Genomic DNA, 15784 nt, shown 5'->3' with positions numbered 1-15784 from the left:
ACAATTTACAATGGCAAATTTATTGGAAAACAAAATTCATTTTACAAATTCACAATGCTTTATCAATTTAAAATGAATGCTGCATTTCCAAAAAGCACAACCTCTAACTTCTCTTCTTGTTTCTTTTGCACCAGCAATTTACAAATTAAAAAAAAAAAAAAAAAAACCAAAAAAACCCCAAACCCCATCCCCCAAAAAAAAACCCCACAGTTCCCCCAAAATCCCCCCTAGCCCCTATTTTGAAATAAACATGAAGGTAAGTTTTTAATTAGAAAATGGCAGTTTATAGACCTTCCCCAGTAGTGCTTCAGGATCCTTGAGGGGTGGGAAGGTCGAAGATGATGGGAGGGTTGGTGGGCTGGAAGCTGACTGTGCACGTGGAGGCGTTGATGTAGGTGGTGTAGCCATCTGTCATGATCCCATAACCTGTGGGGACAAGGGGGCACGCTCACTGTGATGCCTCAGGTTTGGCTTTTCTATTTCTCACATTCTGTGCTGCTTTAGTGTGTGGGTCTGGGCTTCACATGAGGGCATGGTGAGCTCTGTGCACAGAGCAGGGAGACAAAACAATTCCTGCTCCAGCTGGGCACCAAGGACAAATGATCCAAATCTCAGCCCCAAGAGCACAAACCCCGTGGGCTGGAGAGAGAAAAACAAGCAGGATGGGAGTGCAGGGCTGCAGCTGGAATTGGACACTGAACTGCAATGTGCACATGGAGCAGAGCTGATCCCAGGGAGAGACCCCGGGAGCGCTCGTGCATTTTGGGACCATTTGGGTTCATCTTGGGTGCAGCCCTGGCTGGGCTCTTGTGCTGCCCAAGGTGGATCCATGGAGGAGATCCTTTGAATGAATCCCTGCTTTATTCTGTAGCTCTCTGAGACTTCAGGAACTCGTCAGCAGGTTAAAAACACACAAATGCACATGCTCAGGCTGCCCAGGGAAGCTGTGTCTGCCCCATCCCCAAAGTGCTCAAAGCCAGGCTGGACAGGGCTCAGAGTAAGCTGGGATAGTGGAAAGCATCCCTGCCCATGTCAGAGGGCTTGGAATGAGATATCCTTAAACTCCCTTCCAATCCAAACCATTCTTTGACTCCATTATTTAATTTATATATCTATTTTAAAAGAATTTTATAAAAGCTTGAGTGTTTTCAGCTGACATCCACAAAAAGCTAACAAAAAGGCTTGAAAACATCCAGGAAGTATTTGGCCCAAATGTACTTAAAAAAAAAATCATTGAAAAAAAATCCCCAGAGTTTCATGGAGGAAGAAAGCTTCCCATTGCAAACCCACAGAGGAAAAAGGTTTTTTCTTTTAAACCATTATGATACAGTCCAGATCAGTGCTGTCTGAAAGCTAAGATAAATACAGCTACCCACAGTGCCTATCAGAAAGAATCATCACTTCAGAATTGCTGCACTGTCCACCTGTATCACTTTATTTATTTAGACTGGCAATTCTGATTTAGATCATCTCACGGTGGGGAAAACCTTGTTTGTGGTTGTTTTGCTTATGGGGAAAAACCTGCATCACCAAAATGTGTGTATGGCCTCTGCTTGTTCAAGGGAAGGTGGTGCATGTTCATCTCAGCTGGGGTTGGATACAAATTAATTGCATCCTGAGATAATGCTCTTAACACTTTGCTACTTCTTCCTGTACTGAAACAAGCCATTCTTGTGTCTTCTGTGTAAGTACTAGAAATTATTTTAAATTTTTGCTGGTATTTGTACAAGAATTTATTTGAATGCTCACTTGTAATATGTCCTGCCGCCTTTCCCAGGAGATTTAAATGTGGTGCTTTCTCACAGTGATGGTCCTGTACATTCAGACACCCTTAGCACTGTTACAACCTCTCCCACCCTTAGCACTGTTACAACCACAAGTTTCACCACCCAAATTTACAATTTACACATTTCAGCTCGGAATCTTGCCATATTCATTCATTTTTAATATGTGAGGACTAATATTTGTACAAAATACCCAATCTTTTTAATGGGTGCATTAAAAGACTGTTATTTATGCCTCTATGCAGAGGGTCATGTCAGTATTCCCAGTATAAACTCTGTATTTACAGATGGCAGGCATGGAAATCATTGTATGAAGTCACAAGGGCTTCAGAAAAACAAACACCACTGGCAGAGAGAGCTGCCCTCTTTTTATTTTGCTTTTATGAAGTCCTGGAAATCTTTAGGCCTACGGAGAACCTAGTTAGAGACAATGGAGAAATCTCCAGGGGGAGAACATAAAACATTTCATGTGTAATTTTGAGTTCTGGGGTCATGAAGTGTTGCACTGTCTCTCAGGCAGAACTCCTAGTGTTGGTCTCTCAGCCACACGAAAGCCACAGAACTGTATTAAATATTTAAGCATCTCCAGAATGTATTTAATATCCCAGTCTCTTCCACTGCCACAAACTGAGCTGGTTGTTTCTGGAGCTGACACAGGGCTCACACTGCCTGTGCTGGCAAGCACAGAGGGGGAATATCTCCTCTGAAACATGACACTGATGCCTGCCTCGAGATACCCTCCTTTCTGCTTCCCCTTATACCCTGAGGGAGGTGAGCAGAGGCAGCAGGCTGTCTCCACATTTCCTTTTTCTCCTCTAGCATCTTTCTTAGCTCCTGTGCTGGGAGTAATGGGGATAATTTTCATTTTGGCTCGCAAGTGTGGGGAATCTCATCTGTTTCTCTAACCGAGTTTGTCAAAACTTGAATTGCTTTCAAATAACCTGTATGGAACAACCTTTGCAGCACAGTGAAAGATGTAGGTGGCTAAATGTAGCACATATTCCTGAAACAGTCTGCTTTAATTCTGGAATAAATTTACAAAGTGCCACGCAGGCAATCACTTCCCTGAACTCCCTCCCTGCTTTAATCCAATCTGCCATTATCCACAGCAATACTGCAGAAAAAATGTGCCTCTGGAAATCTGAGGTGAAGCAGGGAACAGCTCTGCTCCTTACCTTCATGAATCCCACCAAAGACATGCAGTTTGGGCCTTACTCTCCTCTGCACTGTGTTCAGCAGCTCCACACAGCCCACTCTCTGCAGCTCCTTGGGAACCCAGTCTCGAAAACCTGAAGGCAAAAAAAAGCAATCAGCGCTGTTAATTTCCCCTATTCAGGTGAGGTTTCACCTAGTCTTTCAGGAAGTCATAATTCACACAGGGTTTATTCCATTATCTCCAGTCATAACCTCTCCATTAAAGCACACAATGGCTTTTAAGAAATGTTTCACTTTGTCTTCCTTAAGATTTCCTCCCTCCATCTGCATTAATATTTTTCCTGGATGTCATTTGTTTTTTTGAACTATAGGTTTCTTCCACCTTGAAACCCCAGGGACTGGGCATTGCTGCAGATTTTTTCCTGGCACCGCTGCAGATTTTTCTTCCCTTTCCCCTGGCTCTTACAGCAGTCAGCTCTGTGGTTACTCCAGAAATGAAACAGCTCAGGAAGATGAGCTGAGCCACCCCTCAATCCCAAAGATTTAAAATACAGACTCCCACAGCTTCTGGGGGACCTGGTCTGCAGGCATCAGGTCACTTGTGAGCCCTCATCACCATGCAAAAATTGCGAAACAGCTCTCAACAAGCCAAGTGACCACACTGCCACTTGGTCTTCTGGACAATACAGACAAATGTATGAAAAATCAGTCCCTGCAGGAGCCTGCTGCCTGGACTGGCATGGGAAGTATCAGCAGGGCAAGGGAACGAGGAGGAGTAAAGGGAAATCAGGAGCCACGTCCAGCTGTAGCACCATTCTACTGACTTTAGCAAAAACATGCTGGGACATGAACTTGCCTCAATTTTAGAGTGACCAGAGAGTCCAGTTACAGCTCTACCTCCCTTAATAGTCACTTAATATTAATAAGTAAACACATAATTAAAAAGCAGTGCTTTATCAATGTTATCATGCAGGCTGAGACCTAGAGCCCCTCATTTTAGGGACAGTACTGACACCTAATCTGTGTCTGTCGTTGAGACACAGTGCCAACCTTTTGAAACTGAACTTCATTATCTCCTTCAAACACAGAATTTAAGCAGTCTTATTCAATGACAGCACTCATTATTGTCTGCAGCATCACAGTATTTCTGCATGAGCCCAGCTCAGAGCAGATGGATGAGCAACCCATTTGAAACAGCACCCATGAAACATTATAAACACACTTGGGGTTTTGGGGTTTTTTTGCATCTTTGGGAAAATGAAGTGATTAAGAGAGTGCTGTTCAAGGCCCTGGGTTACAGCATGCTGGCAGCTCCAGCAAGGTTAAAGGGAATTTGCTGCTCTTCTTACAACATTCCCTAAGTAGCATTAAAAAACTAACCAGAATATAAAAGGAGCAGTAAGTACACTGGTCAAAAACTTTCTGGATTTTTTTTCTCCCCTTAGCTTGGATTGCTGACTCTTAACTTAATTGTGGTAAAAAACATAAGCATGCATTAATTCCTGACTCCACAGTCACCAAGAAGCTCTAAAAGAACACTGAGCCAGCCTGGAAGCACTTAAAATGCTGGTTTGTTTTATTGAAATGCCCCATGCAATTCTGAGAAGATTTTACATATTCACTACCACAAATGTACTGAGTGACTGTGATTTGGCCACTTCCTGTGATTGTATGACCCCTTGGGTTGCAAGAACTTCCTAAAACCCTGACAAAAGTCCTAAAACCGTGACAAAAATCACTCTTCTCACAGTAAGGGCAATGAAGACACTGCCCCACTTCCTCATGCTGACAAGTGACATTTGTAAGAGCTCAGCTGCTGTAAACCCAGCTGAGAGAGTTAAACCACAGTCCCAGGCTGCCTGCCACGTGTGTCTGGAGGAAAGGCAACAAAAAATTCATTATTCTGGGTGGGGTGGAGACAAGATAGTGGCACTTCCCAAATGGGTTCAGAGAGGGCTTCAAGGACTTCAGATATGCCAAAACTGAGCACTCCTGCCTCTGCTGGATGAGTGTCCTGGGGTCCTTCTGGGACAAGCAGAGCTCAGTTTAAATCTTAAAACTGAGATCAGCGAATGACTGACACTGACAAGACAAGCAAAACTCAACTAAATGAGAAACTTTAGCTACCTAATGAAGAAACAAATTATGCATTCATAGGCTGGTGCTTACCTGTCATTAGATCAAGTTAGGAACAATTATCTAAGAACATAATCTTATTCCTTCACAGATTTTTTTTTTTATAAGCCAATTAATACCTTTAAAACTATTCTTACATATTCTAAGTTTACAAGGACATTACCAAGGAGAATATGTGACTACATAGTTCCAAACTCTTGACTGCTACTCTCAAACCTTAAAATGACACGACACTGTAGTGAGAAAAGGTTTCAGAAGTTTTAGTCAATCTCTAAAAAGTCATATGGGATTGAAAACGGGTTGTCAGATGAATACTGTTCTTAAATAAAATGTCAAACTATAATGGTTATGGTGTCAGATATTTGATCTTCCCTAGCTTGAATTTAATTTAAAAAATCAAGTTTTTTATGGAAACTCAACGGATCAGCTAAGCCTAATCATCATTTTCCACTTCTTTCAGAAAGTTTTTCAATCCACAGTTTTTCTCTGGGTGCAATTACAGGATATCTTACAGCATTATCAACTTTGCCCACTTTGAAAGTAAAATTCTCACGCAAAGAATCACACAGAACTTTTGTTTCACTTACCAAGGGGAGGTCCATGTGTCATTAGTATATCAATTCCCTCAGGAATAAGGTTCCACTTGTCTAGCAAAGACTGACCTCTGGGTAGATTAAAGCCCCATCCATTAAACCATGGTGTCCTTTGGGGGAAGTAAGACAAAATGCATCAGTGTAAAATAAAAAAATCTTTTTCCTTCTCCAAATTTTCTGAATGAAAACAGTTTCCGTTCTTCGGGATGCCTCTAACACACACTGATTTAAATACATACATATGTTAAAATATACATTTGAATTTAGATTAATGTCTGATGCTGGGTTTGTACTTTGAGTGCGTTCAGCCCTGGGGGCATTTACTCACTAGAGAGAAAGGGAAAAACACTAAAATAACAAAGTCTGAATCTCGAGGTTTTTGTCACAGTTTGGGAATGTTCAAACTCCTTCCCTATGCTAACTAACAAAACAAACCAAACTTTTTTTTTTTGAGGCAAAAATCAATTTCTCCCAGCACAGGGCAGCAGTACCAGTTCAACAAGAGGCTCAATGGGGCAGCACCATCTGTACCACTGTGGCACCTCACTAAAGTCAACCTTGCTCCTTTCAGCACTTTTATTACCAGAACACTGTCACAAAACTGGGGTTTGAACCCCTGAGCCTCCTACAGATACAGGAAAAACATAACAAAAACAATGAAAGAACACATAATAAAAAATAATTAGAGAAATAAACATTCACACAATGTTTAGCCTTACAGTGACTTTTTAAAAGAATCTTATCATTTAAAATTCATTTAGTATTTCTCAAGGAAAACTGACTCCCTCAGTGCTCTCTCCAGCAGAGCACAGAGTTGTTCTGAGACTGGTTTATCCACCAAGCCAAGCACGTAGCAATGAAAAGCACATTTTCCAGTACTTTTTTAACATAGAACTTTTTCAACGCATAATTTTGATACAACTATATCATAATAATGCCTTTCCCTATCAAACAAGTAAACAAAACAATTGCTCTGATGAAATACAGGACTATTTAGATTTGTTACCAATAACCTTTCATACAGCTCTTAGTATTGTACTAATTTTAAGAATTTGCATGTGTGTGTGTGTGTGTGCTTCCTAGAGGTCAGGCAACAGTTTTAGACTTTGTTTTCAAGGTAGGATTCTCCTGTCCTAGCCCAAATTTCTGAAAGTTCTAGGCAGGATTCTCCTGTCCTAGCCCAAATTTCTGAAAGTTCTAGGCAGGATTCTCCTGTCCTAGCCCAAATTTCTGAAAGTTCAGGCTACTCCTGGAATCTTCTGTGTGCTGCAGTTCTGAAAACAGAAAACAAAAACAACAAACCAACTTTGAAAAAACCTGTACCTGTTAAACCAGAGATCACTCGAGTCCTGTGTAATTTCATTATGTAATCTGCCTCCTCTATCCACTAAATTATTCATTTTTCTAGCCTCAAACATGCATTTGAGTGGGAATGCCCTGCTGAGACGACGTCTCTAATTTTTATTTTTGTATAATGAAACATTTTGTTTTGCTGAGACAACAAATTGACCAATGAGGACTGCACCCAGCTCGATGGATGATCTGCATTCCTGACAACTGGCAGTATGGAAAACCAGCAGGCACTGCTAATATAGGGGCAGGAAGGTCACTGGTGCCTTTGTGACAAATAATAGACATATCCCATGTAGTCCTAATGGATAATGCTCACACTACACACACACACACAGGAACTCATTCAAGCTAGCAGGCTTCCTGAATGAACACTGACAAAAGATAGGAAAAAAATTAGATGTTAGTCCAACATTTCATGTGAGCTGTGGGCTCCTGTGTGCCCGGCCACGAGGCTTCACCTCTCACAGCTGCCTTGCTCTGCACCCACCAGAACACCTAAAAACCCTCCTGTGTTTAGAGCAAGGTCTGTGCACCCTGCAGGAGGTGTGTGTGCAGCTGGATTAAAACAGAAGGCTGTGTCTTGGCTTCAGCTACACCACAAGAATTTCTGCTTTCCTAGGACTGGCTTTCCTGAAACACCTATCTAAGTTCCCCTTCCTCTAACACTCCTGGGGTTTAACCTATGGAGATTATTGTAACCTTCAGGGCTGCAGGCAAAAGTTAAAATATCGTTTGGCTAAACATTCAGCTGCTTAAAACAAACAAACACACAGAGCTGGGGTCAAACTTTTCACTGTCAATTAATGATTCTTTCCCCACTTGCATTTCTCCTGCAGATAAGGCTGTAGTTATTACAACATAGTTAAAGCTGAAATGTGAAACCACATCTGTGATTTCTCTGGAGCTCTTCGGAGACCACGACCACAGAAAAAACCTGGATTTGTCTGCAGGATTTTTATTTTATTTCTTCTGAAGCGCTGTGGAAAGAGGAGGAGGGGAACCTGAGCTCAGATATATTCCTCATTCACCAACCTCTGTAATTAGCTGTGACTAACAGGCGCCACATGGGAAGAAAACTTTTGAGAAACCTCCCTCATTATGGACAAAAAAAAGATGGTCAAGTACTTATTTAATATACTAAAGACTTTTATACAAAAGGGGTAAATCAAAGAGAAGAGCAGGCACGAGTGAGGAACACCTGGGTTACAGATTTAGGCTTCAGGCATTTAAAACATGAAACAGTGCAAAATTCCTGACAGCCCTGCATGCTGGCCAGGCAAACTGAGGGTCCCTATTTTGGAATGGGTCCAGGCCTTGCCAGGAAACCAAGCATGTGCTCAGAACACCGCTAAGAAGCCAAAGAGCTGCGGGGTTTGGGTGGGGTCACAGGGAAGGTGAGCTGATGTTTGCTGTGCTGCAGCGAGGATGGGATGGGGTGGGTGTGCTGTGAGCCCAGTGAGGGGCTGGGTACCCCAGCAAACTCCAAATACCTGCAGCAAACACAGCGCCTGCTCTGTGTATCACAGAGGGATATTTTACTCCTGCTGGTGCCTTTTTTTGCACACACAAGAGTCAAATAGAGTCACTCTCAACGCCTAAATAACTTAGAAGAAAAGAGCTGTGCACGGAGTCAGGTGCCTTCTGCAATGTATTTTCAGGCTGATTACTCACTGTGAGAAACCACTTCCCGTCTAGGAAGAAATGTAGGTGATGAACTCTGGCTGCACTGCCATGGTTTAACCCCAGCTGGCAACCAAGCCCCCCACAGCCCTTTTCCTTACCTCCCACTGGGTGGGAGACAGAATCAGAGGGGTAAAAGCACATGTACCCACTCGTGGCAAACTACAATCAGGCACAAGTAATTAACAAAGGCTATTTAGTCATTACCAGCAATATTTCAGACCTGACCTCGTTCTTCTTCCTATGGATCTCGGAGTTAAATATTTCAGCCAATTCCTAAAACTTCATTTTTAAGTATAGCTGGCAACAGCAGGAAGTTATTGGCTGCTGAGTAATGCCACAAGGGAGGTGTGGATGGAAAGCCCAGAGGGACTGGTAATGAGAGATTACAAATGATTTTGTCATTTTAGGTTTGATGGAGCAGAACACGTCCTCACAGCCTGTGTGCAGAGGAACCTAATTGAGGCTGTGCTGCTCAGAACCACACCTCACAGCATTCCCCACGTGCCATCAAACCCCACAGGAATTCCAAATCCACAGGAATTCCTGCTCCCTAACAGCCCAGCCCTCCCTGACCGCAGAGCTTCCTCATCCTTTGGGGAGGGCAGCTGTGCTGGCAGCAGATGTGGCACAGGGAATATCCTCATGGAAGGCAGACACCTGGCCCATCCCTGCTCTCCTCAGCTCCTCATTCCTGCACAGGAATCCCCACAGATCCCCCTCCACCTGGTCTTTTGGAAGCTAGGTTTTCTGCAATTAAAAGGAGGAGGCTGCAAATTATCTTCACACCTCGTGCTGCAAGAGATGCAGACACAGACATCATGCCAGGAGGGAGGGAATGCCAAGCTCGCCAGCAAGACTCATCCTCCTTTTCCAGGTGCACTGGGAGAACCCCTGGACAGGACACACAAATCCATCTGCTTTTAGCAGCAGAGAGCTGCAGCTTCAGCAGGTGATCACATCTCCCTTCTCCCAAGTAAACACTGGACAGCTTTATTATTTTACTGATACATGAAAAAATACCCAAAACAAACCCAAACCAACCTGCTACAGAAGCACAGCCATGGAGCATAATTTCATGACACAAAAAAATCACATGGAGGATCACTTCATAACACAAAAAATCACATGGAGCATCATTTCATGACATAAAAAAATCACATGGAGCATCATTTCATGACACAGAAAATCACAACTGCTCCTCGGTGCATTCACCTCAGAAGCAACACTACCACATGAGGAAAGGGGACACAAAGCCACGGCCAAGTTCACCCAGGTAGCACAGAACTGTCAGCTCCTTCTGCACCTTTAACGCTTTTGAAGGGTGGTAACTCCTACAACCTACTTTCATCTCTTCTCTGATTCATGAATTTAATTACCTGATCCTCAGAGTCCAACAGCTCAAAAGGTAAATGTACAGTGAGACCTTCTAGATTCACATTTTCCTCTTAACTCCACCAGTAAATCCATTTATTTCAATAGTTACTTCTAAACAGGATTAGAAAAATGAATTATCTCATAGGTCGTTAATCCCACGTATTCATTCATTTTTAAGGCTACCCAGTCTTTTAGGACAGCTTCAATTTTATCTTTAATCCAATGAGTAAAGTACACAGGAGGCACAAATCTCAGCCAGCCTCCTTCCACAGGATAACAGCCAAGGGAGCATCTAAAAGGCATCCCAGTGGGAGGCACTTCCACACCACCAATAACAATAACAAAATGCTCTCTATTTTTATCAGCATTCAAAGGGAGCACACAGCCCTGGCTCACGAGGGGGGAGACAGCTCCAGCAGCAGAACAGAACTGGTGGGACAGGCCATGGATGTGCAGCCCTGGATCGATTCTGGGAGGAGGAGGAGGAGGACAGGAGAAGGAGAAGGAGAAGGAGAAGGAGAAGGAGAAGGAGAAGGAGAAGAAGAAGGAGAAGGAGAAGGAGGAGAAGCTTTCAGTGCTCCCATGGCCCAAGGGCACACACACAGGGTTTGCCAGAGCCAGCAGCACACACTGCCCAGTGGGAATGCACACACAGGGGCAGGGACAAGGGCAGGAGAGGAGAGCCTGGGGCATCATCCAGACAAAACACTGAGCAGGGCAAGTGCACAATGCCTTGGAAGCCTCAGGGTTCAGCTTTTCTGTTTCTCACATTCTGAGCTGCTTTAGTGTGTGGGGCTGGGCTTCACATGAGGGCATGGTGAGCTCTGTGCACAGAGCAGGGAGACGAACCAATTCCTGCTCCAGCTGGGCACCAAGGACAAATGATCCAAATCTCAGCCCAGGAGCACAAACAGCGTGGGCTGGAGAGAGAAAAACAAGCAGGATGGGAGTGCAGGGGCTGAGCTGGAATTGGACACTGAACTGCAATGTGCACATGGAGCAGAGCTGATCCCAGGGAGAGACCCCGGGAGCGCTCGTGCATTTTGGGACCATTTGGGTTCATCTTGGGTGCAGCCCTGGCTGGGCTCTTGTGCTGCCCAAGGTGGATCCATGGAGGAGATCCTTGGAAGGAATCCCTGTTTTATTCTGTAGCTCTGCCCAGCCTCTACTCTGGGGCAGCCTGCACAAGGCATCACACTGAGGAAGCACATTTTAAAGCCACCTAAATTTGCCTTCAGTGCCACAAAAGTACTTTTTTGGGCAAAGCTCGTTTTTAAAGTGAAGATTCCAATGCTTTTTCGTAATGTAACAACCATCAGGAAATGGGAAAGGCTAAATAGTTTCCTAAATGTGCTCATCATGTGCACTGCTGTGGCATGGGTGAGAGGCACAGCCTGGGGGCTCCAGCTGAATGCCATTGCCAGCAGCACTCACCTGCTGTGCCTCAGTGTCCCCTTTAGAAAGTGACAATAACAACACAGAACAGAAAGGAGCACTGCTTCCTTGGGGTTTTGCTTACCCTGCATCTTTAAACAGCTGAAGCTCTCACAGAAGTGAATTATCAGTGCTGCAATTATGTTAGCCATGCACCTCCCTATTACCAGCCTGCACTGCACTCAGGAAGTCTCTAAAACATAGTTCAGCTATTTTCACAAGGTCAGAAAAACCTGAAACCTCAACAACCTGCTGGTTGTTTTGATTGGTTTTATTCTGCAGGTTTTTATCTCTCTCTTTTGACTTACAGTCTCTAACCTCTGAGTGCTGGTTACCTAAATGACAAAGCATTTGAGAAGCAGGACCCCCCATCCTGCACTGAGTTTGGAGGGAAGGGGCCCTGCAGTGCCTTTTCCCTGGGGAGCAGTCCTTCACAAAGAGAAGCTGCAGGATCCCCCCAGCAGCCAGCATGACCTGGCACACTCCTTGCACCAAGCCATTATCAATTTCTGACTGTACAAACTGGCCAGTGCAGGTTTTAAACTCCTGTCAGATACAGATTCAGGCCAGGATCTGTGAGAGCTGTGAAAAATCCAGGACCTTTTCTGCTGCCATACATCTTGTTCCATGGATGTGCTGATCTGGACCAGATTATCACATGAAACAGGAAGAGGACAGCAGCAAGTGCAGCTTTAGCCATCCATACAGCTGCAAAATGGTACAGGGAAAGAACCCTCACCTGCACCTTCCCTCTCTCAGTGCCTGCACATCTCTGCCTCCAGGCTGCTCCAGCTGTTATTGACAGGTAACAGCTCTAGTCCCCAAATCTACAGCCAAATCTACTACCTCTGTGGATACCTTTCACTTATTTCTCCTCTCTGATGGTCCAGACCAGCCACTGACATCTCCTGCCCCATGTCTGCAGTGGTTGGTGATCCTTTTTGCCGAGGACTGTCCATTCAGTTCACATGCTTTGCGTTAACAATACCAGAACACCACAGACAGTTTTTATGAAAACTCATCTGTGGGGAAGATGTGTTTTAGTAAACAGAACCAAAAAAAGTTAAGAAACAAATGAAAATACACCAGGGTTTAAGAGACTTGAGAGCAAAGGAGCAGGCAGGCAGGAGGTTGGAGCCCCAGTAATGTCACAGAGACACTGAGGACAGCAGGACACAGAGCACATCAGTAAAGAACACAACGAAGCAGGGCAGTGGACACCACCAGGAAACCAGTGGATACTGGAAAGCAGAGGAAGGGAGTAGGTGAATTTCTCAAGTTTATGATCCAGGCAACCTTTGTTTAAGTATCCAAATTGCTCATCAAAGAGGAAATTTCCTCTAAACCTTCTGGGCCTTCCCAATCCCTAACTGTATTGCAATTATTTTATTTAGGGCTTTACTTAATGAGATCTGGGAGACATTTTAATATCCCAAAAAAATGAAAATCATTCAAACCTGACTCAAGGGCTAATTTCATTCTACTTTTAAAAGGCACAGAATTACAAAGGCCTATGAATAGAAGTGAGTACCAGACCTTACATATTCTGTGAACAGTTGGGGCTGGCTGGAAGGATAGACCTGGTTTAAGCTAGGACCAGGCTCAAATGGATCCAGACATTAAGCACATTGTGTTTCCCCACACAGCAGTGGTGTTGCACTGTGGCAGCAGCTCAGACCTACAGATTACATCCTTCACTGACTTTTAGAACTGCTTCTCATTCTGGAGTGGGCCCTTTTACTCCTTCAATCCCACACTGCATCCCAGTGCAGGGCACATGCACCCCTGAAGCATCAAAGGATGCTGCAGCACGGAAAAGAACTTAAATGACTCAAGTTCTTATGGCAAGATTTTGTGGTCTGTGTAAAAACACAGAGAACCTTAAAATATCTGTCTGAAGGAAAAGGAAGGAGCTCTCTGGTCCTGATTGTCACCACAACATAAATGAAATGTCTGGTCCCGGGGACATGCCAAGGGAAAGAGGAAAAAAAAAAGGAAAAAAAACCAACAGCTGTCTAAAATTTTGATTCAATTTTGCTCAACAACTGTGCATGTTTAGGAATGATGCTTGGATGCTTGATTTCTCAGAGCAAGCGCGATCACAACATGCTATTGTACTACATCTTCAATTAATTTCCTACATTCCTCTTATTATCTGTGCAGGAAATGTAAATTGACAGAGCTTCCACCCCAGGTCAGTCTGGGAGAGGCTTTTACTAGCAATCCTGCTTCTGTGATGACAACACACATTAAAGTAGAGCAAGAAAAGAAAAGAAAAAAAAAAAAGTAAAGAGCTCTCCCCCAGCACACACTTAATAGTGCATGTCTTCAACCCACTGGGGCAGTCTGTGTGCTTGACATGTAAAACAGCAAAATCTGAACATGTTTAATTACAGCCAGTAGTTGAATATTTTATGTATTTGCAAAAGCAGCATTTGGAAAATATTAACAGAATGTTGGCCTTTAAAACAAATAAGCTACATTTCAGTGAATTATGAAAGAAATGTTGCCAGATGTAAGTTAGTGTAACAAATAAAACACTCCAAAGTAGCTGTGTCAACCTGCCCTATTAGTGAAATTGGTTCTTGCTCTTAAGAAACAGCCTCTAGATATTTAATTATTTGGAATGCTCCTTAAAACAGAATTCTTTATCATTGATAAAGTCTCTGTAGTTCCTCCAAAAGGCTCTGAGGGTCAGCAGATGTGACAACTTGTTCACTAATTAATGCCACAGACCAGACAAACTCCAGACACATATTTTCATGTAGTGTTTCAGCACCTTTTTATATGTTTATATCTGCAGCCTGTGCTGCTGCTGATGTACACAACATTAATGACACCTGCAGGAAAGGTGTTTGTTAGACTGAGGAGCTCTACCACACAACATCACAAAGAAAAAGGTTTGGGTCTGCATGTCTTAGCTGCCCGTGCTTTTCCCATTCTGATTCCCCGAGTCATCAAACCAGTTTGGTGTTTCTGAAAAATACATCAACCAAAACCAACCCAAAGGAACACCATAAGCACAAACCTACATCACAATCACAGGAACCTGAAGGCTTTCAAAAACTCTTTCAGGTGCTTTAGAAGCAGTAAATAATTCAGGCTCAGAACAGTCTAGACAGAGCACTGTTCACAGAGGTGCAGAACAAGGCTGGCTAACCCAAGCATAAATCTGCCAGAATATATAACTTGCATTAAGTCAATCAGACAGCAGACACAGAATTCTGCCCTCCATGGTTTTCACCATTAGTCTTTACCAATAACTCAATTATTCTTAGCTGCTCTGATGACTTAAAATAAGACACTGAGATTGCTTATTACCAGATGGTACTGTTTATCTATAAATACCACCACTATTTTTATTTGTGTTTTGCTCTAAATGCTGGCCAGCATTCCTCAATAAGAAACTGAAACTTTCCAGAATGCCTGCTAGGAAAACCAAACAAGGCTCACATGCATTAAGTCCTCCACACACGCACAGCCCACAATATTTAATTGTAGGAACTTGTAACGTAATCTTCTAAATATTTACAGAAAAGAATGGAAACAGTTAGTTATAATTAGGTCACAGGATACTCCCAGCATTTCTTGTTTGTCTGAGGTCTGTGCTACCTTCCGTTCCAGCTTATTCTTGATGCAAAGTCTCTTATCCTCACTGACCAGACGAAAACTGAGTTCCCAGGGTCACAATACATATTGTACAATACATATTATACTGTACCTTAGTTGGCACTTAGGTACAGTATAAAATACCATGCCTTGGTCTTAAGCCATCATTTACTGGTTTACTCTTCAGTTATAAGTTTTAAGAAAGTGTCATTTATGTGAAAGTTATGCAAATTTGGTTCATTTTCTTCATTTATTACAGACCTTGCTTCATGCAGAAGTTTAACATCTGGCACACTCGAAATTCCACCTTTGCTGAAAAAAGTGATCCAGCCTTGGAGTCTGCAGGAAGGGCAAGATAAAGCTCTTGTCCAGTCTTCATCAAAAACCACTGCTACCTTATCTGCCAAGTTCTGTCTACCAACAAACTTCCTCTGTAAAAACAACAAAACTTCCTTTTCAAACAAACAAACAAACAAACAAACTTCCTTTCCCATCTGGGGAAAGGGATGATCATGGATCTCAAAACGCACATCACACCTCCTTCTCAGCCCAGGAAGCCTCAGGAGAGGCTGCAAACAAAGTCCACACAAACAGAAAATCTCACTCCTGATGTGTACCTGATGCACTTGTGCGTGCATATATTTATATACATGTACAATATAA

The 15784-nt window shown here is 43.3% G+C and overlaps 1 protein-coding gene across 2 annotated transcripts in view; it reads right to left on the bottom strand.

Annotated features, from left to right (window-relative positions):
- Positions 1 to 208: 208 nt before the first annotated feature.
- Positions 209 to 15784, bottom strand: part of MPPED2 (metallophosphoesterase domain containing 2) — a 109189-nt gene continuing 93613 nt past the window's right edge. For both annotated transcript variants that reach the window (XM_041423292.1, XM_041423293.1), the window contains exons 5-7: positions 5663 to 5778; positions 2960 to 3073; positions 209 to 426 (exon numbers count right to left, since the gene is read on the bottom strand). In XM_041423292.1, coding sequence (XP_041279226.1) covers positions 308 to 426; positions 2960 to 3073; positions 5663 to 5778 — 349 coding nt within the window. In that variant the 3' untranslated portion in view covers positions 209 to 307. The remainder of the gene's footprint in view (positions 427 to 2959; positions 3074 to 5662; positions 5779 to 15784) is intronic.

The sequence above is a fragment of the Onychostruthus taczanowskii genome, unplaced genomic scaffold (genome assembly GCF_017590055.1).
Source record: "Onychostruthus taczanowskii isolate IOZ18803 unplaced genomic scaffold, ASM1759005v1 scaffold76, whole genome shotgun sequence".
In the NCBI taxonomy this organism is placed as follows: domain Eukaryota; kingdom Metazoa; phylum Chordata; class Aves; order Passeriformes; family Passeridae; genus Onychostruthus; species Onychostruthus taczanowskii.
The sequence above is the reverse complement of the archived record's forward strand: the minus strand, read 5'-3'. Positions and strand labels throughout refer to the sequence as shown.